Raw genomic sequence first — 24,881 nt, forward strand, 5'->3', positions numbered from 1 at the left:
TTTTAAATACTATATTTACAATAACAATTCGCTAGTTTATTCGCCGTCTCGTATCTGCCATTCACCACGCAACGCGACAACACCTGACATGCAGCAGCAAGTGGCAACCTTTTGTTGCGGCGAAAACGGCGAATAAGTCACAAGACCAGTCAGCTGAATTTCGGTGCTGTCGCATTACTGTGTGAAAAGACACTCGTAATTTTCTAATATACTATTTGCTTTTTCCCCTCCATAGATATTTTTGCTAAAAACTATTTTGTGTGCAAACTGCGCGCAACATTCGAACATAGCAAATAGCAAATAAACAGCCAGCAAAATGACTACAGCACTTTATTTGCCCGAGGAAAACATTGGTAAGCGAAAACAGAATGAAGAACATCTGACCTCTGTGTGCGTGTGTGTGAAAAATCGAAGCACCCCCTTCATAAAAAAGAATGTCTTTTGTTCATTTGCACTCCTTTTGCATATTGCAGATATGATTGCTGCCACTTCGGTGTTGCAGCAACAAGCAGCCGATATTCGCACGCGCACCATCAACTGGGCATCGTACATGCAATCCCAGATGATCAGCCAAGAGGATTATCAAGCGATTAGTGCATTGGATAAATCACGTGCCGCCTATTTGACTCAGAACTCCACACAGGTGGTGAAGACCCTGTTGAATCTGGTGTCGCATCTGTCCAAGGACTCGACCATTCAGTATATTCTTGTCCTGCTCGACGATCTGCTGCAGGAGGATCGCTCCCGTGTCGATCTTTTCCACGAAACCTCTGGCAAGCTGAAGCAATGCGTCTGGGGACCATTCTTGAATCTGTTGAACCGTCAGGATGGCTTCATTGTCAACATGTCGTCGCGTATTTTGGCCAAGTTCGCCTGCTGGGGTCATGAGACGATGCCCAAGTCGGATCTGAACTTCTACTTGCAGTTCCTTAAGGATCAGTTGGCCACCAATGTAAGTACAAAGTACCTAGTGCTGTTTGTCCTCTTTTCCTATCTCGAAACGATTCCAATTGCATGTTTATGTTGTACATATGAATCTCAGGTCTCAACAACAGATTCTTTGAGAGAGATCTTTATACGCAGTGTACATAGCATGCAGCACGATATATCTTATATAGAGTTAGGCATGTTGATATTGGATTAAAATATATGTTTAATCTGTAAACGTTACGGAATGAAACAAACTTTGTCTCTATATCGAGTGATGTATTCTTATCTTTAGATTTGAATATTACATTGATATGTGTATTCCATAAGCTAATATAAAAAAATGCGAGATTTGTTTCTAAATATCAACATACCTATCATGCAATTATTTTACTGAACATGAATGCACCTTAAGCATGTTGTCTGTTTGCATTTTAACATAATTTGTAAATATGATGGAATCGTGCACTACCAATTTATGCACTCTAGTATCTGATATCTACAGATAGATATCTCATTTGAGTCTTATTTTGTCTAATTTATACGTCTTGCATAATAGTTTAAAAGTTATTATTCTTATATTACTTCATTGACAGTATATTTATTGCTTTTTATTATAAAAGTTAATTTATATCTACAATAATTAAAATTGATATTAGATAAGCATATAGTCTTGATGTATAAAGATATCAATCTTATCTTAAACCTGATAATAATATTTATTTTGATAGTATTTTCTCTATTATATAGTATTCAAACTGTCATGGGATTGATAATTCCTCTTCAAAATTTTATTTTTTTTATTATTATTTTCAAATCACACAATTGGTTAGCCTTGAATTTAATTCAATTGAAATTCTTATAGAGTATTTAGTAGATGAAGCTTTACTACAGTCTAATAAATGAAATGATAGGTATCGAACATAATTAATATTTGAAAAGTAGTCCCAATGAGTCCAGAAATTCTTTCTTTCCCAATTTAAAAATACCGTTTAATAAGGTTTTTGTATTCTAGAAAGTTATAAATTTTTGATAGTTTACTTTATTTTCTAATTTTGATCAATCATTAACTTTTCTTGCAACGATTCTTTATCTTTTGATTTATCAAAATTATACTAAACGATAATTAAAACAACATATTGAGCTACAATATTTGTTACTAATTTGTTGTCGAGTTTTAAAGTAATAATTTTCAATTTTCATAATTTTTAACTACGTTCTTTAACCAGCACGCTTTGCTAGTTTTGCTTGCTTTTTTATATTAATTTCAACTTACACACTTCTCCTAATAATAACGGAAACAGATAATAATTAATTGAAGCGCGAAAACTCTAAAAATGAGCCGTAAGAAATAACTATGGTTATGACAGGCAAAAGACAACAATGATTGATTGATTGTTTTGATTGAGAATGATTGCAAAAATAGTTTGCCTGTCTGCAGCCCTAGTTGAAATCAAAAGTTTGTCATTAAATTACACGCACCAAGAGAAATTCGAAATCAATTCGTATCAATGATGTTCGTATAACCGTTGTTTTGCGAATACTCAAAATTCAAAATATGTAAATCACCGCACCGCACCGCACCACCGCATTACCCCCACTTTGAGGTGGGGAACCACAATAAAAATAAATCACAAAACAAACTATATTAGAGATAAATGAATAAATATTTTAAATAATCATTACGTTATCCGATTTATATATGTTCTACGTGATGTCTGAAAATCCGTTGCACATTATGTGAATTACATTTTTATGTACTCTTATTTTTGTTGTTGTTTTTATTTATAATACAAATTACAATTTACAATCCAAATATTCCCCCCAACAAACAACGATACAAAATGCCCAAAAAATTGACAAAAAAAACAAAAATGAACCACAACACGCATCGTATATTACTCTACCGTATATAACTCCGATCACGATCACGATCACGGTAATGAACGATCGATCACTGCGGATGCTGAACATTTCTCCACGCACCACACAATTGACCAAACCCAACCAAACCAATTGACTGTCTTTAGAGCACTGCCTATTTGCAAGAGATGGCCCAGCTGGCCAAGCGGGCGCAAACGATCATTGTGCACTCGCATGGGCAGCATGGTAAAGATCATCACGGCAACCAGTACAGTCCCAGCGTGGCGATGTTGCAGCAACGCCACGATCTGGCCAATGAAACCTACCGTGACTTTGGCAACTCCTCGTCCGATCAGCAGCAGGATGGCAAATGTGTTATACCGGTATTCCATCAAAATATGCAGCCCACACACAAAACTCTCTCAATCTCTCACTCACCCACCCACCCAACAAACAAACAAACTCCACTCGCAAAACACAACCAAAAATAAACTCAATACTCAATAACTCCAAAACAAACACACACACACACCCGACAAACTCACACACACATACAATATCACACACTATAATTTGTGCGAGTTGTCAACGTTATAATCACGATCGTGATGTGTGTATTTAACTTTTATGCTCCTCATTATATAAGTCACCCCAGTTTCGCCTTGTCTTCATTTTAACAAGTGCTAATAACTGATGTATAAGTAAGATAAAAGTCCGATAACTGAATTATTCCTTTCCAAAAGATGCAGCTTTTTCCCCACAGCTTTTTAAGCTCTAAATGTTTTCTACATTTTATGAAACTTATTCAATATATTTTTTTCTATAATATATGAAATTATTTAGCAACGTTTCCGAAACTCTCCTATCCCAAGGATGTAGCTTTTTCCGCACAGTGGAATTGCACTTACAATATTTTTTTTATATTTTTTTTCCTTTCTTATCAGACCCATTTTTTTAAATAAATGATTTTTAAAATTAATGTTAATAAAATGAAAGATCTCTGTGTGTCTGTTTCGAGCGTGTGTGTGTGTGCGTTAATCAATAGTTTAATTGTTTACTAACCCCACTAAATATCATCAGAGCTGATTTGAAAGCAAATAAATGGAAGCATCGACGCTGTGTTACAATATGTGGTAAAGGTAAAGGTAAAAGGTAAACGGTGACGGTGTGAACGTAAAACACGATCTAAAAAGAACAAAAAAGAACATACTACAAAAATAATTTAACTTCAATACTTACTCTTGAGGGCACTGCAACTGCAATTCGTATCCTATTTTGATCTACACTCCTCTTTTTTTCGTGGTTAATTAGAGCACTCCTTCTCCACTGTAATTTCTCTATCTATTTTTTCACTCTCTTCTTTCTCTCTTTATCAATGTAGTTTAGTTGTAGTCACTATAACTGTTGTGTTGCTGTTGTTTGTAGACGCATAGATCGAGCAACAATTAGTTGGTATAATTAGAAATCAAAAACAAACAACCCAAAAGAATTACAAACAAACTGCAAAGCAAAATGTCATAACTAACTCGCTACTAAAACATAAAGCCTGCCAAAAATCCGTATGTTTGCATTATGGGATCACACTAATAGTATCTTTTGGTATCCACAGAACAACGAATACATTCAATCGGTGGCACGTTGCCTGCAGATGATGCTGCGTGTGGATGAATATCGCTTTGCGTTCGTCAGCGTCGATGGCATTAGTACGTTGATTCGCATTCTGTCGACTCGCGTCAACTTCCAGGTGAGTTTGAAATTGAAATGTGTAAATTGCTTTGGTATCAATTTAAATTCGATTTCTTATTCATAGGTGCAATATCAGCTGATCTTCTGCCTGTGGGTGCTCACCTTCAATCCCTTGTTGGCCGCCAAGATGAACAAGTTCAGTGTTATCCCCATTTTGGCCGATATCCTCAGCGATTGTGCCAAGGAGAAGGTGACACGCATCATTCTGGCCGTGTTCCGCAATCTGATCGAGAAGCCCGAAGACTCTTCGGTGGCCAAGGATCATTGCATTGCCATGGTTCAGTGCAAGGTGTTGAAGCAGCTCTCAATTTTGGAGCAGCGTCGCTTTGACGACGAGGACATCACCGCCGATGTCGAGTACTTGAGCGAGAAGCTGCAGAACTCTGTGCAGGATCTCAGCTCGTTCGATGAATATGCCACCGAGGTGCGCAGCGGACGTCTCGAATGGTCGCCGGTGCACAAATCGGCCAAGTTCTGGCGTGAGAATGCTCAGCGTTTGAATGAGAAGAACTACGAGCTGTTGCGTATTCTGGTGCATCTGCTGGAGACTTCGAAGGATGCCATCATACTGTCTGTTGCCTGCTTCGATATCGGAGAGTATGTGCGTCATTATCCCCGCGGCAAGCAGTAAGTTCTCATCATCAACTCTTTGGCTACTTTTTCTACATTTCTATCGTTTTCCTTTGCAGCGTTTTGGAGCAATTGGGTGGCAAACAGATTGTCATGCAGCACTTGGGTCATGAGGATCCCAATGTGCGTTACGAGGCTCTGCTCGCTGTCCAGAAGCTGATGGTACACAACTGGTTAGTATGGCATTGCAAATACTTCTACTCATTGCTCCTGTGTGCCTCAGGTGCCGCTCGATACGCACACGCGTGTCTATACGAATCCCAATTCCAATTCCGAGGCCATTCAGAGTTGAGGCTATCAAAATTTTGTGTGCAAAGCATTTTGAAAGTGAAATTAAATTAGCTGTGCTTTTCTTTTTTTCTTTTATCTCAAAAAGGGAATATCTCGGCAAACAGCTGGAGAAGGAGAACGAGACCCAAAAACAAGGAGCTGCACCGATTGCTGGCAAGGCTTAAGTCCTTTAAAGGCTGTACCGCCCCCCAAAAACAAAAAAAACACCGCACAGCTACCATGTACAACCGTTAGCCAAGGTCGCCAGCCGCCTGAAAAACTTAACACTAACAATAAAAAGTTGCGGGGACGTGTCATTATCGTTAGTTCCGTTTCTGCCTACTCCCCCCGTCTCCTTCCACGCCCATTTATTATTATCGTTTTCTTCTTGTTACCATTTAAGCGCATGTGTTTTTTAAACTAAGTTCTTAAACAAGTCCGTAGAATGTTGAAAGAAACGAAAAACAAACTTTTCAGATTGCTGCTCTTTTGTTGGCATTCCGAAAAAAAATCAGTAGAAAAACAAATTAAAATCAAAGATATATAAAAGAATCACAGAGAGATATTTTAAACAAGAGATATATAAAAAAAAGATAGAGCGCGATCGATTAGCCAAATGAGAAAGAATACATATAAAAAAAAATGCTATATTATTGTCTTACGTTTTTGTTGTTATTATTGTTTATATATATGTATGTGCTATGCGCAGCTGTACAGAGTTTGTCTCACGATTTTTACAAGAAAGTCTATAGAAAATTTGTATTATATATTCGCATCGCCGCACATGTAAAACCTATCAAGTATTTCTTTTTCTTAAAGCAAAATATATGAAAAAACAAAACAAACATTAAAATAAAATGCAATATTTAATTAAATGTTATTAAGCGTCTTTGTGAAAATCATTCAAACTTGAATCACGACTAAATAATGCATTCAACTGTTATTCAAATGTATAAAACAAATATACATACATATTATAATACATGTAAATGAAACAATAAATATTACTATTTAATGTTTTTGAAAGTAAATTGCATCTGTTTTGAATTTGCGGGTAATCCCCTCGTAAAAGAAGCTTTGAAAGCTTTCTCAGTGCTTTTCGAAAGCTTCTTCCCTTTGAAAAAAATAAGACCTTCAATTGGTTTTTGTTGTTTTTTGTTATTTAATTATATTGTTGTTCATCTCGTGGTCGTTACACTTTTTAAAATAAAATTAAATAATGTAATTGTCCTATTTAAACTTTATAATTAACATAATTGTAGTTTCTGTATTTTTCTTTTGCGTTTTTATATATGTATGTATTATGTAGATTGTTTTGTTTGTTGTTGTTGTTGTGGTGATATCGACCGTAATACAGAATTATCCTGTTTGCTAAGGTGGTGTCTAGATTTACTTGGTGGCCGATTTCAGATAGGCAATCAGATCACCGCGCTCATTGGGCTTCTTCAGACCGGCGAAGATCATCTTGGTGCCGGGGATGTATTTCTTGGGGTTCTCCAGGTACTCGAACAGTGTGTCCTCGTTCCAGGTGATACCCTTAGCCTTGTTGGCATCTGTGTAGGCGAAACCGGGCGCCTGGCCGGTCTTGCGACCGATCAGACCATGCAGGTTGGGACCGACCTTGTGCTTGCCACCGGCCTCAACGGTGTGGCACTGTGCGCAACGCTGCACGAACAGCTTCTTGCCCTTCTCAACATCACCAGCTGGAACGCCCATTATGAAAGTTGTATTTGTGATGTGTTAACACCGACTCGACTGATTGCCATGAAAAGGAGATAAGAAATCGTAGAGAAAAAAAATCAACAATTAGCTAAAAGCGTTACATAAACAAATGCATCACACTTTATTTGTATTATGATGTTTGCTAGCGTGAGCAATTTTTTTTGTATTTTATCAACAAAAAATTATTTCTAATTTCCTCGTACTACTGATAAGCGAGTAAGTAACGGTGGCATGTGCCAACCCATTAGTAGTGCAGCTAAAGCGATTTCTGTTATCTAATGCTTCGAGTTTACCGTTACACTACACTTCGCCCGTCTGGCTCAGAGTTCATTCATCGCTTCAGACAACGGCAAACAACGTCATCAAACACACAGACATACGCACACATTCACACGATTTGGTCACATGTTGGCGCTCTCGCCACTCACACACACTCTCATACACTTGCCATCTCCAACAACGTAACGTAAGATTTTTCGTTCGCTGCCGCACAGCAACAGGAAAAAAATTCCATACAAATGTTCCCCTTCCCTCTCTTTCTGACTCAGGGTCTTTGTCGCGGTCAGCTTAAAAACGGCTGAGCGCGGCTTACGTTATGACTAACTTGCATTGCGTGTGCAATGTTATTCGAACTTGAACGTCAGAAATTGCATGTGACATTGTTGTAAAGTGTAAATCACATTCTCTCCCACACTCTCTTTGAGAGAGAGAGTGCGTTTAGAGAGCGAAATTATATAAAAGCGACAATGTTCGCTTGCTGTGGCGGCCTTGCTGCGACCACTTTTATTTCTACAAAAATTGCATTGGAAGTGGGCCAGCATCTTATGCAGCTGTGTGCGTGTGTGTATGTGTAACTATCAATGGGTGCGAATGCGTGAGTGTGAGAGGGAGGTGAAATTGGGCCAATGTTCTTGCGAAAGCTTCACATTGCTTACATAATCAACGACCTGCTTTTTTTTGGTCTGCAAAAAACGGAAAATGGTTATGGGAAGTGCACAACTTGTCTAACAACCACGTGGCGCGCGAATTAAAATTCTTCAGAAAACGAGCCATTTTTTCTCTACAGCAAATAAGTGGGAGTGAGATAGCAATTGATCGTACTTTTTTTGGCGTTGGTTGCTCATGTAATCGGACTTGCGCTCTTTTCAATGTCAATGTGGCAGAGTGTTTACGTATATGATTATTTATAAACTAAATTATTGTGTGGATCATAAAAGATCAGATGAGTAACAATTAGCAGCCAACTTTTGCACCTTTCATAACGCACACATACTTTGCATCAGTTTCCTATATGTACATACACACATAGGGGATACACACACACACACACACTAGCATCCACCATCACACGTTTATGTAACGCAAACAACCCCCAAAAAATAAATTTGCGCACGTTTATTTTGTTTTTACACTGAACAATCACTAGTTATATAAAATAGAGCCCAAGGTATAAACGATAAAGCTATCTATTCACTTTTTAATACACTTAATCAATATTTCAGGGATTTTGCACACATCTGAATATTTACGTCATTGCTGAACACCCGCTATACTACTTACATTGAACACAAACCGTCGTTTACTGCGAACAGTTAGCTAGCGAATGAGACAACAGATGCCAATTGGTGTATCATATTGTGTTCTTAGCCTATCGTTATCGTCAGTCATTTATCGATACATTATCCAGTCGAATATTCTAATTAGCTATTGGGCAACAATATTACGAGTCGTCGAATGTTTACAATATTTTAGAATTCTTTTAAATCCAACTTTTGCTATAGAACGTATTTACTATAAACTTTCTATAATTTTTTTATAATAGTCAGCTGTAGTGGAATCATATGCAAATATGTATATCAATTACTACACATTAGTCGTATTCCCATAAATTTTAAAAATGCGGCATGCAACCCAAAAAAATTAATCGAGAGTAATCGATATTTATTTTGGTTACATTTTAAAGCTCACTGCTACGTAACTGAATGCAACGCTGTGCCCGCCTTGCGATAATTTTAAAAATTAGATAATTCAAATTGTGTAGTTTTTATTTATTAATGGTTATTATATGTATATAAGAGTTGCACTTGAAGGTATTGTATCTTCTAATTTAATTATCTAAAATAGTATATTCGACTATTTTCCACGCTTTAGGAACGCTATCAAATCAGCCCGATCCTCAGCCTTTTTAAGACCAGGAAAAACCATTTTGGTACCGGGAATATATTTTTTAGGATCCTTTAAGTATTCATCGAGTGTGGCGTCGGTCCAAGTGACAGCTCTCTTGATATTAGCATCCGTATATTTGTAGCCAGGAGCAGATCCGCATTTACGTCCGACAATTCCACCTAGGTTTGGCCCTTGCTTGTGATTACCACCAGATTCGTATGTATGGCATTGAGCGCATTTCTGTACAAATATCTTTTTGCCATTGTCCGCATCGCCTCCCATACTGGAATATGTTTTTCCTTGAATGAGAAAGAAATAAGAGGAGAGAGTGTGAGATGATGATACCAAGTCAATTTACAGTGTTTTTTTCCAATAGTTGTCTTTAAAACAAAAGGCTCGGCTCATTCGGCCTTCAGCACACGCCTCAAGGACATTGGTGACACGCGACTGCGAGTGTGAAAGGGATGGCCTATATGTGCGTGTGTGTGTCTGTGGGTGGTTGAATGGCGCTTTTAGCTCTCTTATGTCACGACATATCGTCGTGAGCCTGAGCCACGCAGTCTGCCAAGTTAATTGCCTAGTTCTGAGAGTGGGTGTGAATGTGGGTCGTCGTTGTTGTTGTTATTACGTGCGTGCCTAACCAAATGTGTAAAACGTGGCTAACTGCAGCAGTCAGTATTTCATGTTGTGTTTTTTTTGCTTACTCACATGCAAAAAATAGAAGCAGCTGTCATAACTACAATCGTACACAAACTTAATACATACAAATGTACATTTGTACATATTTACATTTGTATGTGCGTATGCAATATATTTATAGCGTATTCAATTTGTGTATTGTTCTATTCATAAGTCGCCAGCTCGTGCACAGACAATTTAATTGCTGCCAAATAAATGGCTGCGTAAGTGTAAATGTGTTTGTGCGTCCACTTAAATTAAATTAAATATGTATCGATGATGACAAACATGATGACAAATGCACGCTCACGTTATGCACGTTATTGTTGCTCTTTTTTATTTTCGGTTTTTGGCACTCTTTTCGTTGCAGTCAACGATGAGTGCAAGTGACAGGGATGGCAATAGTACAGGAATTGGGTCAACCAAATGAAAATGGAATAAAAACGCAAAAAACAACATGGAGCACAACGTCTAACGGCACTCAAACTAGTGGACTGCGGTCATATCGTAAAACGAAAAGCACAAACACACACACACATACATTCACACACATGTGCATAATTCAATTAGCAGCCCAGCAGCCCCTTGAGCATGTGCTTTGAACATTTCCTTTCAATTAAAACGCATTTGACGCATGCTTCTTACTTTTGCGTTCGAGCACAAAACAGATGCCGCCAAACAAAGACAAACAACACAGGAAGCAAAACACACAGTATGTAAACGAAGTTTGTATGTGTGTTTGCACAATCGACTCGCATCAGGTGTTTCTCCCCATTCTCTCCCTTTCTCGCTCTATTGTCGCTGTGTCCTGCTCCTGCTCCGGCTGCTGATGCGGTTGCTGACTGACCTAACCCAATTTGTGCTAACCATAAATCTTCCACAGACTGCTGGATGTTGTGGCTCCTCTTCTGACCGATGACCACTATAAATAAATGGCGCTTGGAATTGAATTACGCTTGAGCTAACATTTGTGGAACGTAATGGAGAGAAAGAAAGAAGAAAGTTCATCACAGAAAAGGAAGAAATTATTGTCTGCGAGATGCATTACACTGCGGCAAGTCCATAAAAGCCAAACAACACATGAATTCAGGTCGATTTGTCGTTATTTCAGTTTAATCAACTAGACAACAATAAGGGAAAAATAATAAAAAGGCAAAACAACTTTTGAAAAGAAAACAACATTTGCAATGCTCACGTGGCGAGCACGGAGGTTTTTCTTTTTTGTTGCTGTTGCGCAATTTCGTTTTGGCTTTGATGTCGCCCAACCACTAGATAGGAGAGGAGTGAGGGGGGCAAAACCACCCACAAAATCACCCGCTGTTATGGACTGTGTGATGTGCGATTGTATGTGTATGCCAGTGTGTTTGAGTGTGGCTGCATAGAAAAACCCTACGTTTTTATTGTATATGTTTCAGTATGTTTATGATACCTGCTACTTATAGAGTAAGGAAGTATGCTAGTTTATGGCAATTGAAAATGCTTGTAGCAAAGTTTTCCTTAGTTTGCTTTCATCAGGTATATGAGAGTCGAGCATTCTTTGTCAGCAGCATTCTTTGCTTGTTCTATGTTGTTCCTGTGTGCTGCTTCTACTTTTGCTGCTACTGCTGCTTTGGTGCTGCCATTTTTCTAGAACGAGGTCGCTGACTGCCCTTCAACGTTGCCTGAGACGTCGTCCACGACGACGTCAAGTTACATAAGCAGCAGCAGCAGAAGCAGAAGCAATAGCTAGCATCAGAGCGTCGTTAGTTGGCTTTGGCTTTTTATGCTACTTTTGCCAAATTTCCCCAACGCACACACACAATGTTGGGAAGAGAGCAAGCGTGCGCGTAAGCGAGATGGAGATATTGAGAGCGTGCTTGACATTTGCCATGCAGCAGCTGCAGTCGCAGCTCGTAGCAGCAGCGTGGGAAATGTGAATGAAAAATTGCTCAAAATGTTTATCAAATGATATGCATCAATTTTTTCTCGACCAACTTCAACTACAGTTAAGTACTCACACACATTACACCCACATGCTTACATATGCATATTTACATTGCCCCTCCAAATGCGAGTGCAGCAACAACAACAACAACAATTAGACTTACCTGCTTGTTGTGACGCTCTCTCTGCTGCTTGTTGCTCTGCTGCCTCCCACTATTATTCTGATGAGCGCCAAGCTGTGCTCTCGCTCTCACACTCGCTCTCTCCTCTCTCGTGCTTTGCTGCTGCTTTTGATTTTGTTATTGCTTTTACGTTGAGGCTGCTGCTGCTTTGCTTTGGAGCGTCGTTGCTGCGATGTGCGTTTTCATTCAGTCAGCTGAGCTCGCGGCGCAAGGTTCTCTGTTCGTTGTCGTTCGTTGTAAAGTTTCTCTATTGCTGCTGCTACTAATTTCGTTACGCGTTACGCGTCGTCGTGTGAATTAGGAAAAACAATACAAATTAATTGTATACTTTGTCAACGCAATATTTACCGAACGGAAAATTTGTTAGTTTAGCAGCAGTCACGAAAGTTGAAAGCTAGCTGCTCTACTTTATTCTTATCACACACACACACACATTGACATCTGCTGTAATTGTAAAGAGCCTACTTTTTACTGCAAGTCAGCGTAGCGCCTACAAAGTCGCTGCCAACTTAACTTTTTGCGGTAAGTCACTGTACAAACCAGTGTTCGATAACGTAACGTAACATAACACAACGCAAATTCATTAAGCTCGTCGAGTGTTGTGTAATGCGTTCTAAGCCTAGAGCTAGGCAAGCGTCATTTCATTGATGTCCTTGGGTTTGGCGCGTGTCCTTGAAATTCAACAACCAAAATGCTTGTCTTCTTTCCGTTTGTGTGTGTGTGTGTGTTTTGGGTGCTTCGGTTGTTTGTGTGTGTATGAGTGTGTGTGGGAAAGTGTGGCACGCATTTTACGTAATAAAAGCAAGTTTATATTTCGGCTTCCACTCGACCGTAAATCTGAGCTCGTTTTTCATTTGTTTTTATGACCCTATTTGAATTTTGCCCGCTTTTCCAGTCTTAATACTAATAAGAATCGCAGCACTACGAGCTGCTTTTTCAATTTCCAGTTAAACGTTAATGCTAATACTAGTATTATGTGTATATTTTCCGACACTGTGGCTTATGCGAGTGGAATTTTTATAGCAGTTTTTCCGAGCTGTTTGATTTATTAAGTTATTCATGGGAGCTGAGAGTGTTTTATGGGTTTTGTGGCATTGAAAGAAATTATGCAGTATATTAGTTACGCAAAGAATTAAAATATCTCTAAGCAATTTAACTTTTTTTTATGTCTTTTAGTATGTGAACTTATATTTATTTAAACCAATTCTAATTATTATTCGTTTTTATGTTTGTTAGCCAAAATGTAATAATCAGCTTTAATGTATTTGTCGATTCGAGAAGATTATAAATATAAAGAAAATCTTTATTCCTAAACACTCGTTAAGAGCCTTTCAAAATCTATAATTATAATCACAGTTTACATAAAATATGAACAAAATTCTCTTAATTTAATTTCCGCTTTAGTAGGCAGGGATTATTCGGCATTTTCTTTGAAGGCTAAAGATGTTATTATGATATCTCTGAAACAAAAAGGATAATCGCTAGATATTTCAGCTTTAACAATTTACATTTGTCTTTGAAACTTTTGTGAATCTTCTTTATGATAAATATCTACAATTATAAACGTGTGTAGACATTCGTAAGAATTTTAATGTACATATGTACAATCACGATTCACACAAGACTTGCCAAAAGTATCTTAATTTAATCTCACATTATCTTTGTCTCATGGGGACCTCACGCAAATGTCCTTTCACTTTGCTTTCCCGGCTAAAAGGCATTATTTTCATTGTGCTCGTTATGTACTCCATTGGCTCCATAGTTTTTGTTATGAATGTGCTGCGTATATCTGAGAGTGTGTGTGTTATGCACTTATGTACGTGTATGTGTATGTGTTATGTGGGCCAATGAACATTATCGCAGCCCCAAAGCTGCCATCAATTTGAGACACAAACAGTTGCGGTAAATGTGAGTGAGTGTGGTTATCATTTAGTTATTAATTTGTTTTATGTGCCACAGCACTAAAAGTGCATAATTATTATTAATTAAGTGTGCCAGCAGAGCACTCACAATCGCACTCTGGCACACATAAAAACTACTTGTGTGTTGAGCTATTCACTCTCATCTCAACACATCACATCAGTCACATTGTATTCAATTTATTGGCATTTAGCATTTAATTGAACGTTATTTGCAAGCTCACGTCAAAGTACATAAATCTACATTTATATATCGAGATACAAAGAAAGAGAGAGAGAGAGGGAGAGAGAGATTGCAATATCCCGTTTTATATATGCTTAGCCAGCTGTTCCTGAATTTAGGTCAACTTCAATTCTGACCACATTGCCCAATCTTTCATGTGCTGCGCACTTTTTGTAGTTGTCGTTGTTGTTGTTTTGGTTGTTTTTTTTTATCATATCGTTAAATGCACTTGGCTCCACGAAACAAAAGCATAACTATGCTCGAAATATGTGCACATTCAGAGTGCCCGATATAATCATATATACACATATACACTCTCATGCTTATCATTGTGTTATCGCCTTTGGTTACATTTACAGCCAAATGGGGACCCGAGGAAATCAATATTTGTGTCCCAAATAGGGTCCAATAAAACAGCCCACCAACTAGAGAATGAAGAGTGAGAGTGAAACCCAAAAGAGCAACATTAAGCTGATTATATCGCTACGCGTCTTGACTGAACAGGGGGCGGGGCCGAAGGGGGGCGTGCAAGCACTTGGCCGATAAAACTTTGTTGCTTCACTTCCCAAAACAAACGTTTCTTATTGTTATTGTTCTTTTCGTTTAGGATGCAATAGGGAATGTCATGCATAACATTGCTTTGCATTATCAAGAAACATAAAATAATCTTGAAAATGGTATTTAGGAAAAAAAAAATCGTATACTTTGAATATTTACTAAGAAATGTATTTATTGTTGAAAAGATTGTAATTTGTATTTTATAGTTTAGCCAGACAGCATTTACAGTAAAATATTTATATAACTTTTCATTATCAAGAAACATAAAATAAACTTAAAATGTTCAACGGAAAGTTTCGTTTAGGTAAATAAAATTGTCAAAGAAATTTATTTATTTTTCATAAGATTTGTAATTTGTATTTTATAGCTTAGCTAGGCGGAGTTTACAGTAAAATATTATTGTCAAAAAACATAACAAAAAAATGTGTTTTTCTTTGTTAGACCGGGGACTTATCAGCCAACCTGTTAAGATTAACTTAAAATTTTCTTTAGGGAAATGAAATTGTGTATTTTGAATATTTACTAAGAAATTTATTTATTTTTGAAAAGATTTTTAAGTTGGATTTAATAGCTTAGCTAGGCGGAGTTTACAGTAAAATATTTATAAAGTTTTAAAAATTCGAAAAAGCCAGCTAATGTCAACTAATTTGAAGATTTCTCTATATGAGAATAAACTATAAAAGTTAATTAATACTGACTGAACTCAGTGGGCAGTAAAATCATTTTCTTTTGCCTTATTTTGCATTTAATTTGAGACTTAATTGAAATTCTACAGCAACTTGTTTTTTAATAGTTATTTAATCGTTTTTTTCGAATTTTGTTTCATCTATTGCATCTGTTATTCTTTGAACTATGTTTTAAATTGTATAGAGAAACATTCAGTTGTTTTTAAATTCAATTTTCCCATTCAAATTCTGAGGGAACAAACAAAGACTTATTAACTAATTTGCGAGCTGGTAACAAATGTTGTGCCTGGCTATTGACTGATTGCGATTAGCTTAAAATTAATGAAGGCCGCTTAAAGCTGACAAGTTGAAACCCGACCCGACTGCAAAAATCCTTTTGGAGGCCCCCGCATAAATGAGATTCGCACGAGCAGAAGAAAAAGAAGAAGAAGAAGAAGCAGAAGCTGTTTTCCCTTAAAATAAAAGATGAAGATGGAGTGAAGACGCATAAATTTTCGGTGTGTGTGCAAAATTTACAGATTAAGCTAAAGCAACAAACAGTTGAGTGGGGGAGGAGGGAGGAGAGCTGGAAAAATTAATTTCCTTTTGTTTACAATTGCCACCCGGCGATGGCAAAACAATGGAAATAATGAATAAATGCGAGAGATGCGAAGTGAAATGCTGATGGAATTCTTCGCTCAGTTTGCAATTAAAATTGTGCTGGGAGCGTCCTTTACTGCTGGCGTGACATAAGCGATAATCATGTGTCATTTATCGCTAATCGTTAATCGATAACGATTCGCGTCGCAATTGGAGTCGGCACAAAGGTCAAAAGCTAACTGAAAAAGGGCCACAAAAAGTGAGCTGAGAGTTGATCAAATATGCAAATGGTCTCGGGTCAACGATGGAGGTGTGGCTCAGGTGTGTGGTCTCTGGCCACAACAACAACAACAGCAACAACAACACAAACTGACAGTCATCTCTGTTTACCTGCCCCGCTCTCTTCGCTCCCTCTCTCTCTCCGATAGAAAGCACTTGAGCTCTGACAACTTGACAGCTTGAGCTGTTTTGGCTTTTCTTCTCTTTCCCGCTTTGATTTCAATTTCAAATTTTATTTGTTTTTGTGTTAATTAATTTAAGGCACGTTTGTTTTCGTCGCCGTTTAACGAGCTCCAAATGATGCTAAAAATTGTTTACAAAATGCCTTCTCAATGGAGGTCATTAGTTCCAGCTCTAGCTCTCTTCTTATCAACGAACCAAAGTCGAATACATTTCCCATCATTATGTAATCATCTTGACCCCTTCCACGTCTAACGAGTGACCACCAAATGATTGGGGGTCTTCTTGTTTTTCCTTTTTCTACCGCTAATGAGGCGCGAGACCGTCGCAATTTTTTGTGGCCAACTTTGAACTTCAGGTTTTCAGCGTTTTTCTATTTCTTCATTTATTATTGGTTTTTCCTTTATTTTCTGTGCTTTTTTTGTTTATTATTGTTGCTGCTTTGGCTCATTCGTTCATTTTATGCGCAATAATGATTAAATATTTGCATTTTGTAGTTTTCACGCGGCGTATGCGTAATATTTACAAAGCAGGAAATGAACAACGTCGACCAAAGTAATGGCTTTGCCCCGTTGTGGTCTATCTGTCTGTCTGTCTGTCTATATCTGAATATGTGTGTGTGTGTTTGTTGGGCTGGGTTCTACCTAACGATTCGAATAAATATACACAATGGGTCAGCAGACTTTTTCTCCTCTTCTCTTCATCTCTAAATACTACATAGTATTTAAGGGGTAAACAAATTATTATTGAAATACAAGTAAAATACTATATTTCTGTTTGCCTGTGGCTGCTTTTGTTTGGTTCATAAATGTGTGTTTAATGTGTTGAGGATGCTATTCCGGCTATTAAAATGCGATGCGATGCGATGCGAATATAGTTGATTTCATTCCAAATATTTTCATCTGTGATTAATGTGTTTGTTTCTTATTATTCCTTTTTGTAAACCTGTAAAATCTCTTTATTTGTAAACAATCTTTTATCTCTGCCATTAAGAAATACATAACACAGTTTTTACTTGTGGTTTGCGGTTATCTAAATCTTTCAAATGCAAAGTATTTAAATTGTTTTTATTTCTGAAATTTATCGTATTTTCTTAAATATTTCGATTATTTGTGATTAAGTATTTTCCGGTTAAATGAATATTTAATTGAATTTTAAAAGCAAAGTTTTTAATTATCTGTAATATTCAGTTTGTAAAAGGTTGAACTCAGTTTTCGTTTAAATTAAATTAATTTTGTGAGCAATACTAAAATATTTAAATAGAGTTTTAATAAACACATTTAACATGAATCTTGCAAATAAAGTAAGAGAAACATGTTGCTAAATATATATTTGTTAATATTTCACTTCTTTTTAATCAAATTTATTTATTACGCGATTTTTGGTACATACATTAATAAATATAAAAAATTTATAATTCCTGAAAATTTGGTTGTGATCAGACTTTTAGATTTTTAGACGTTATTTAAGAAATATTTTTGTACAACAATCAGTTGTTAGTTGCTGTCAATCTAGTAAATTTTGCACTCTATATAAATTTTAAATGTAGTGTTATATCAATATACCAATTATTGCTTTTGTTATAGTTTCGTATTTTTTGAGGTATTTTAATTTGGCATATTTTAAGAATAACATAGTCGTCGGTAAATTTTTAGTATTTTTGTGATATTTCGGTATACATGTATTTAGTATAATTAAATATATTGAAAATGGGTAGCGAGTATTTTACAGTCCAGCACACTCGACTGTAGCTTTCTTACTTGTTTTTCAATATTTCACTTAATTTTTAACAAATTTCTTTATTCCGCTTAAATTACTTTTAGCAGTCACAGCACCTGGCAAGTTAAGAACATTTCCTAGTCAAGTCGTACTTAATCTGAAATTTCTTGCCAATTTTGCGAGGTATTTAGACCCCACTTTAATGCGCATACTTTGCTGACTGCGTTTTCAGCATGTTGTAAGCAAACTACATTGTAGTTGGTAGTTGGCAGTTAGTAGACGAATGCATTGTCTGTATTCTGACTGTCGCGACAGTTTGTCGTTGTGTAGCTTGTGCTTGTCGACTGCTCATTATGTTGTGTTGTGTATGTTTGTATTTCTCAGGCTGGCGGTGTTCTTTTTGTTTGCTCTATCTATCTGGAAGATAGCTGCAGCTATGTACATAGCATTTTTCGGTTAATTTACATGACAACACGTTTCGAAAGTCAGTCAGTCAACAGCAACAACAGCAACATAAAAGAGAACAAGAGACAGAGGGAGAGACAGATAGAGAGAGAGAGAGAAAAAAGACAACAAGATACAGCTACACGGGTATTGTAAGTAACTTGCAGATACATTCGTTCGTTTGTAGCTGCAAAGTTAACTAGACTGTTACAACTGTTGCTGTGGGAGGCAGGGAAAAAGGGGAGGGGCTGCCCCTTTAGGGCACTTGCCGCCTTGCGGTTTTCTTGTTTATTTTTTTTTTGCTGCCCTGCGCTGCTTCAATGCAATTCTGGGCCAAAACAATGCGGCGCATCTGTCGGATACATTTTAGTATCTCTATTTTGTTTCATGTAGTTTGCTGTTTGCAGCTGTTGTGTGACTTTTCGCAGACGTCGCTTTTTACAGTTGCAACAACAATGGAAGCAGCTAACAACAACAACAACAACAACAACTCATATTGAAATTAGCATTGCTTTGAATATTAATGCGGGCTTTTCCCGCCCAAGCGCATCTTGCGAAGCTACTTAAAGTTTGAAAATGTATTTTTTTTTTTTAAGTCTCGTGCAGCGTATGATTATCGTTGTAAGCTGTAAGTAAGCTCAACGTCGTTGTACATATTTATGAGCTGTCAATTCAAGTTGAACTGGAAACTGGTCGCAAACACTTCTGTGATGTCATTCTGCTGAGCTCATGGCGCGCCCGAACAACAACAGACGCTGATCACGCCAAGATTCGCTTGAGCTGCTGACTTGGAAAAGCTTTTGTCAAGGCATTCAAGTTCAGCCGATTTGGTAGATATTGCGTGCGCCGCAATTAGATGTTTGTTGCAGCCATGGTCATCGAAATATAGGGCATAGATTTTGTTTTGTAATCTGTCGTTTGCTCAGAAAATACTTTTGTCGGATATTAATTAATTAAATGTGCGGTGACGCAAAGACAACATTCTAAAAAAAGCTCGTTGTGTAACTGTGAGCATTGTCTGGAAATTTCGCAGTTCTAGCTTTTAAAGTCTGCGAGTTCTGAGTGTTTATAGCTATGGACAGACGGGCAGACAGATTTGGATAAGTCTTTTTGACTGTAAAGTTGGCTGTAAAAATAGACAAATAACAAAGTTAATGACTTTTTCTAATATTTATTAAATAAACGCTTTAATTTTGTAGCTGTTTTATATATTTACTTAGTCTAGTAAGTGTAATATAAAATTAAACACAGCTAAGTTATATATACGTATGTGTGTCAAGCAGCTGTTGTCTGTGTCACGATCAGTTACAGGCACAACGACTGTAGCAGTCAGCTTTTGACAAGTGATATGGAAGCCCCATCAAGACGGATGTCAACAAAGTGTAAGAGCGAAAGAGGGAGAGAGGGAGAGAGTGAATGAGTTAGGTTATGTCTGACTGTCTGTCAGAGACGCGCTCAGCTGGCACGCTTTTGATAAGAGCAGCGCGTTTGAAATGCAATTGGAACAGATAGAGACAGAGAGAGAGAGAGAGGCATATACAAGCATAAATACATAGACAACACATATATTCTATATACAGCTGGTTTGAACTCAACAGCATGTCAACTCGTTGGCACTCAAACAAACTCTCTAGCACCTTCTCTTTCGCACTCGCAGTGGGCAATTGAATGCGTCGCACGTTGCAGAGGCTGCTGGTGAAATGAAATGCGAATGAAAAGCGCAAATTGATAATTGAGTTTGGCACAGGCTCAAACTGCATATTGCTTGCCTGCCAACTGGGTCAATGTGAGAGCATGTGACAACAACAACAACGACAACAACAACAACAACGACAGTTGTCAGCGGGCATCACAAAGGTTACGTATACGCCTAGTATAAATTAGACATCCAATCATGGACTAGAAAATATGGTTATCTGTGTGGCGCCATGCTAAGTGTTAAGTATCTCGCATCTCCGTTTCCAATTCCTATTCCAATTCCAATCCAAGTGACGAGGCGAGCGGTCTTCTTTTTAATTTAACGGTAATAAAAACATCACGTATACGCCCCGCTGCTAACGGCAATGCAATAAAACAAATGCTATGCGCGCCCGCCCCCGCCTGCCTAGCTGGAGGAAAAGTCTAATCATTTGTTGTTGTTGTGTTGGCCACAGCAGCAGCGCCGACAAAAGTGTCAACCGATGCCAGAAGATGCCAGAGACCCGACAGTTACGAGCACAGCAGCTGGGCGGGAGAAGGAGAGGAAGAGGGAGTAGAAGGGAGCGATGAAGAATGGGGGCCAACCAAGACGGAGCGTGGGTAGCGTGGGCAGCAGCAGCAGCTGCATAGCTCGCATCAAAAGATTAAAGCGCAACACGAAACCAACGAAATTCCCATTTTCCCTCTGCCATTTCCATTTTCCGAATATCTAATGCCAAGCGCAGAAAACGAATGAAGAAATTACTGCAGCGCAGCAGCCAACAAATATTTCAAGTGAATTCAAATGAATTGTATTAAGTTTCTGACACCAATACGACTTTTCAATACTCTCTCTCTCTTAACAATGACATCGCTTTATCAAACTCTTTCAATGGATTTGGAAATTTCCAACACTTTTAGTCAGTTGATGAGCTTGTATTACCTTTTTTTTTTTAATTCAGCGAACGTGTAAAGTATCTTGTTGTTTGTTTAGGGTATTGAAAATGCGCAGGCGTTGACACCGTTATATCCATATGATCTCTTGAGCAGTCTTGTAGTGAGATGAACAGGCGAAGTAAAAATACTCTTTGAGTTTCTACAATTTAATTTTGAGGTACTTTATTTTAGAGAAAATTTGCGGAAATCTAAATACCTTAATAATAGGAATTCTATTATTTACAGAGTTGACATTTTAATCTATAAAAATTGTAAATTTTAGAAATAGATATTTAGATAGATTATTAATAATTTTTTCTAATTTTCTAATTTTTTACATATATTCTATATTTGAAATTTGTGATATTTGTTTATTAATTCACAATTCATCTAAGAATTTACGAAATATTCACTTCATATTAATACGATATAGATTATTTAAAAATGTTTAAAAAACATATATTTATTCGTCTTTAAAGATTTCATTAAAAATTTGTTGAACAAAAATTGGTTAATTAGTAAGTTATTGGAAGTTAAATTTCTTCTATTCTTTCACTGTATGATAGTTTACTATATTTTAACCGTTGTGATATTTTCTGTATCTCTTATTATTTTAAAAATGTAAAACTTATATTTATGCTATATTTAAGAATCAATCAATGTGGAAAATGTATTTAGTGAGTTAGACAAAACTTGAATTTTTTCTATGCTTTTAATTATTTTACTATTCTTTAATCAAATACATACATGTATACAAATATACAACATATATTTATTCTTAAAAATTTAAACAAGATAAAAAATAAACGGTTATGTCTTTTATAGCTTCTATCTATTAAATAGCTTTTTAAAAAAATGTTTAAAAGTTTTGAAATGGTTTGAAGAATATCTAATTTTATTCTTCTCTTAAGATTCTATTTAATTTAATTTAAAAGAATTGGTAATCTATTTAGTTATCTATCGATTATGAATATAGTTTTAGTCAAAAGTTGAATTTATTCTATTTTTTTAATGATTTTCTTCTTCCTTATAACCAAGAGATACTTTTCTGTATCTCTAATAATAATAATTTTTTATGAATTCTCCAATATGTTGTGCAAACTGAATGGATTTGAGTGTATGTATTGTATAAAATAATTTTGTTTTGTTTTTGTCGTCTTTTCGTTTTGTTGACTAGCAGCGAAAATACATAAATAAAATGTTGTCGCGTGGTATACAAATTCAGCTGTTGCATTTCTTGTTTGTTTGTTGTTGTTGTCATCGTCATCATTGTTGTTGTTGTTGTTGTTGCAGTATGACACATATATGTAGACTGTTGCTGTTGTTGTCAGTTTTGTAGACAACAAAAAGAAAAAAGCGCTGAGATTGTAAAACAGAAATGAGAATTGAAATTAATTTGCTGCTGCTGTGTGCGAGGCGACAGAAAGGCGTGGGCAGAGAGCAAAAGAGACACGAAAGGGACACAGTTCAGAAGAGGAAAGAGGGGGGAGATAGATAGAGAGAGGGGGGAGTGTTGAGTTTGTCGATTGCATTGCATAATTGCAAATGACGTAGAACGTTGTTGAACAGGATTTCATTTAATTAAGCACATATTTGTATCTGCAAGATACACAAACAACACACATAGATACATATTCGTTGTAAATGGGTAGCTATGTGTGTGCAATATATATGTGAAAGTGTGTGTGTGTGGGTATGTATCTGCGTCTATGTAACGAACCGTTAAGTTTGTCATTGAAGCGGTTTTTTCTGGCTTGCTTTTTCGGATGGGCCACTGAAAAACTGGAGCAACTTTTAGAACGGAGGGAGAGAAGAGGGGGATGAGAACGGGGGTCGAGAAACGTACAAGGTCGTTGTCAGTTAGATGGTATTTGACTCGTGACAGGGGTGAGTGTAAAAGGGGGCGTGGTGTGTGTTGGAGGCGTAGCCAATAAAGCATTAACAAAGTTTTGCGTATACGCTGTCAGCAGTTTGCTCTATCTGCCCGTTCAAATGTCACGCTCCATAAAGTTCCCCACTCTCTCTCTCTTTCCCCTCTCTGCCTCTCTTCCCCCTCTCTATAGCTTCTTGTACAAGCACTCAACTTAGCCATCGAGTGGCTTTTGTGCTGAAGCAGCGTTTGATAGCCACTTGACAAAAGCTAATCCTCATCTCTCATCTCACTCATTTGGTCTTTCTCTTTCTCTTTCTTGCAGCTTGTGCGTTTGCTTTTCACACTCTTGTGCCCCCCGTTGCCCACGCCCCGTTGGAGGCGTGCGCCCAGAACAGCCGTCAAGACGACTTACTCGATCATGAAGATGAGCTCGCCAAGGATCATGCAGCAGAAGCGGAGCAGTAAATCATCGAATTCGTCGCGTGTCTCGATGACCACGTCGACGGCCGATGAGAATCTCATCGAATCGAAGCTCTTCAGCTGGATGCGGCTCTTTCGCTTCGCCTCGCTGCTCTGTCGCGCCGAGTAGAGAGGAGAGAGCAGAAGAGAATTGTTCTCTCTCCCCGATATGCTCTTCTCTAGTTGCTAAGAGACAAACCCCACAAAGCTATCTCTCCTATCTCTCTATCCTAAAACAAATAGAATAATGGAAAATGCATTCAACAAAGATACACAAAAAAAAAAAATCTAAAAGATACTCGTGCTAGTTGCCGCTTTCGATTCAAGTTTTCCTATTATATGATAAACAAATATGAAAAAGAATAAAACGAAACTTTAATTAAATAAAATATAAATTACAAAGAAACAACACTTTATAGATTCTGCAATGTAGAGCGTAAGAAAAATGTCGGGTATATTTCCATTATCGAATTAATCAGTTTTTGGATTTGTGTTCCGTTATGCGTACATATATTTTTTGTATCTTTCACAATTAAGTCAATTTTTAGTGTAAATTTCGCACTCTGCGAAATTTGTCGCGCCTTTCGTACCTTTTGTATTGTAATAAGAGAAAACAAAAAGAAAAAAATATTGTAACAACATACATATGATATGATATGATGATATATGGCCGTTTATTGCGTTGTTTCTTCGGGATTTAGTGCTTAAGTTTACAACAAAACCAAAAAAACATTAAACAATACCAACAAGAAAACACAACAACAAGAACAACCGTTAACCACAACAAAAAACAAACCGTAACAACAAAACGAAATATATTTTTGTAACTTACAAAACTGTTTTTGAGTGTCACAGTAAAAAAAAATGGAAGTGCAACAGAAATGTTTGAAATTTAACTAAAATGCTAGAAAGCTACCATGCAATACTAACAATAAAAATATAATAATATTAATGCAAATAACAAATAAATATATGTATATGAAATATGTATACAAGTAGAGCAATATATTTACAGATTCGAAACTCAAAGTCGAGCAAAATGCGCTTACCACAAAACTTCACAAACAAAAAACACAAACACAACCACACACAAACAGGCACACACACACTTACACACACAAATGTAACTGACTAATTTTTGTCCCCTTAGTAAGTGTAAATTGCATTTAATCCAAAGATGTTGCCAATCAAGAGAATAGATTACATAATTAGCGCAAAATAAACAACAATATGAAATATCAC

General features: G+C 37.0%; 4 protein-coding genes across 9 annotated transcripts; 2 read left to right on the forward strand and 2 right to left on the reverse strand.

Moving 5' to 3' along the window:
* The first annotated feature begins 13 nt into the window (after nucleotides 1-13).
* Nucleotides 14-7,191, forward strand: LOC133835086 (V-type proton ATPase subunit H). Of its 5 annotated transcripts, none has more exons than XM_062264971.1 (8): nucleotides 14-163; nucleotides 236-353; nucleotides 474-952; nucleotides 2,958-3,173; nucleotides 4,400-4,534; nucleotides 4,601-5,163; nucleotides 5,226-5,328; nucleotides 5,390-5,519. In XM_062264971.1, exons 2-8 carry the CDS (start codon nucleotides 317-319, stop codon nucleotides 5,456-5,458), a joined length of 1,602 nt encoding a protein of 533 aa, XP_062120955.1. In that variant the 5' UTR covers nucleotides 14-163; nucleotides 236-316; the 3' UTR covers nucleotides 5,459-5,519. The 5 variants fall into 5 exon arrangements, with proteins under 5 accessions (XP_062120955.1, XP_062120940.1, XP_062120971.1 ...); XM_062264956.1 differs by lacking the exon at nucleotides 5,390-5,519 and adding an exon at nucleotides 5,543-7,191 and having other exon boundaries at nucleotides 16-163; nucleotides 5,226-5,339; XM_062264981.1 differs by lacking the exons at nucleotides 2,958-3,173; nucleotides 5,390-5,519 and adding an exon at nucleotides 5,543-7,191 and having other exon boundaries at nucleotides 19-163; nucleotides 5,226-5,339.
* LOC133835163 (cytochrome c-2) lies at nucleotides 6,759-7,152 on the reverse strand. Its single transcript, XM_062265072.1, has one exon. The coding sequence runs from the start codon at nucleotides 7,150-7,152 to the stop codon at nucleotides 6,826-6,828; it is 327 nt and encodes a 108-aa protein (XP_062121056.1). The 3' UTR covers nucleotides 6,759-6,825.
* A 1,994-nt stretch (nucleotides 7,192-9,185) lies between the features above and the next one.
* LOC133841508 (cytochrome c-1) lies at nucleotides 9,186-12,560 on the reverse strand. Of its 2 annotated transcripts, none has more exons than XM_062274058.1 (2): nucleotides 12,456-12,560; nucleotides 9,186-9,623 (listed from the first exon to the last, which is right to left on the reverse strand). In XM_062274058.1, exon 2 carries the CDS (start codon nucleotides 9,604-9,606, stop codon nucleotides 9,292-9,294), a length of 315 nt encoding a protein of 104 aa, XP_062130042.1. In that variant the 5' UTR covers nucleotides 9,607-9,623; nucleotides 12,456-12,560; the 3' UTR covers nucleotides 9,186-9,291. The 2 variants fall into 2 exon arrangements, with proteins under 2 accessions (XP_062130042.1, XP_062130032.1); XM_062274048.1 differs by having other exon boundaries at nucleotides 12,090-12,541.
* Nucleotides 12,482-23,933, forward strand: LOC133841518 (uncharacterized). Its single transcript, XM_062274069.1, has 2 exons — nucleotides 12,482-12,629; nucleotides 23,503-23,933. Exon 2 carries the CDS (start codon nucleotides 23,599-23,601, stop codon nucleotides 23,767-23,769), a length of 171 nt encoding a protein of 56 aa, XP_062130053.1. The 5' UTR covers nucleotides 12,482-12,629; nucleotides 23,503-23,598; the 3' UTR covers nucleotides 23,770-23,933.
* Nucleotides 23,934-24,881: the final 948 nt, after the last annotated feature.

This window comes from Drosophila sulfurigaster, chromosome 2L, assembly GCF_023558435.1.
Source record: "Drosophila sulfurigaster albostrigata strain 15112-1811.04 chromosome 2L, ASM2355843v2, whole genome shotgun sequence".
NCBI classification, from domain to species: domain Eukaryota; kingdom Metazoa; phylum Arthropoda; class Insecta; order Diptera; family Drosophilidae; genus Drosophila; species Drosophila sulfurigaster.

Bases quoted from the DNA above. Each gene is read 5' to 3' on its own strand.
- LOC133835163 (XM_062265072.1), bottom strand. From the start codon at position 7,152: ATGGGCGTTCCAGCTGGTGATGTTGAGAAGGGCAAGAAGCTGTTCGTG.
- LOC133841508 (XM_062274058.1), bottom strand. From the start codon at position 9,606: ATGGGAGGCGATGCGGACAATGGCAAAAAGATATTTGTACAGAAATGC.
- LOC133841518 (XM_062274069.1), top strand. From the start codon at position 23,599: ATGAAGATGAGCTCGCCAAGGATCATGCAGCAGAAGCGGAGCAGTAAA.
- LOC133835086 (XM_062264956.1), top strand. From the start codon at position 317: ATGACTACAGCACTTTATTTGCCCGAGGAAAACATTG. The intron at 953-2,957 runs GTAAGTACAAAG...GACTGTCTTTAG, and splicing joins AGGATCAGTTGGCCACCAAT to AGCACTGCCTATTTGCAAGA. The intron at 5,340-5,542 runs GTTAGTATGGCA...TATCTCAAAAAG, and splicing joins AAGCTGATGGTACACAACTG to GGAATATCTCGGCAAACAGC.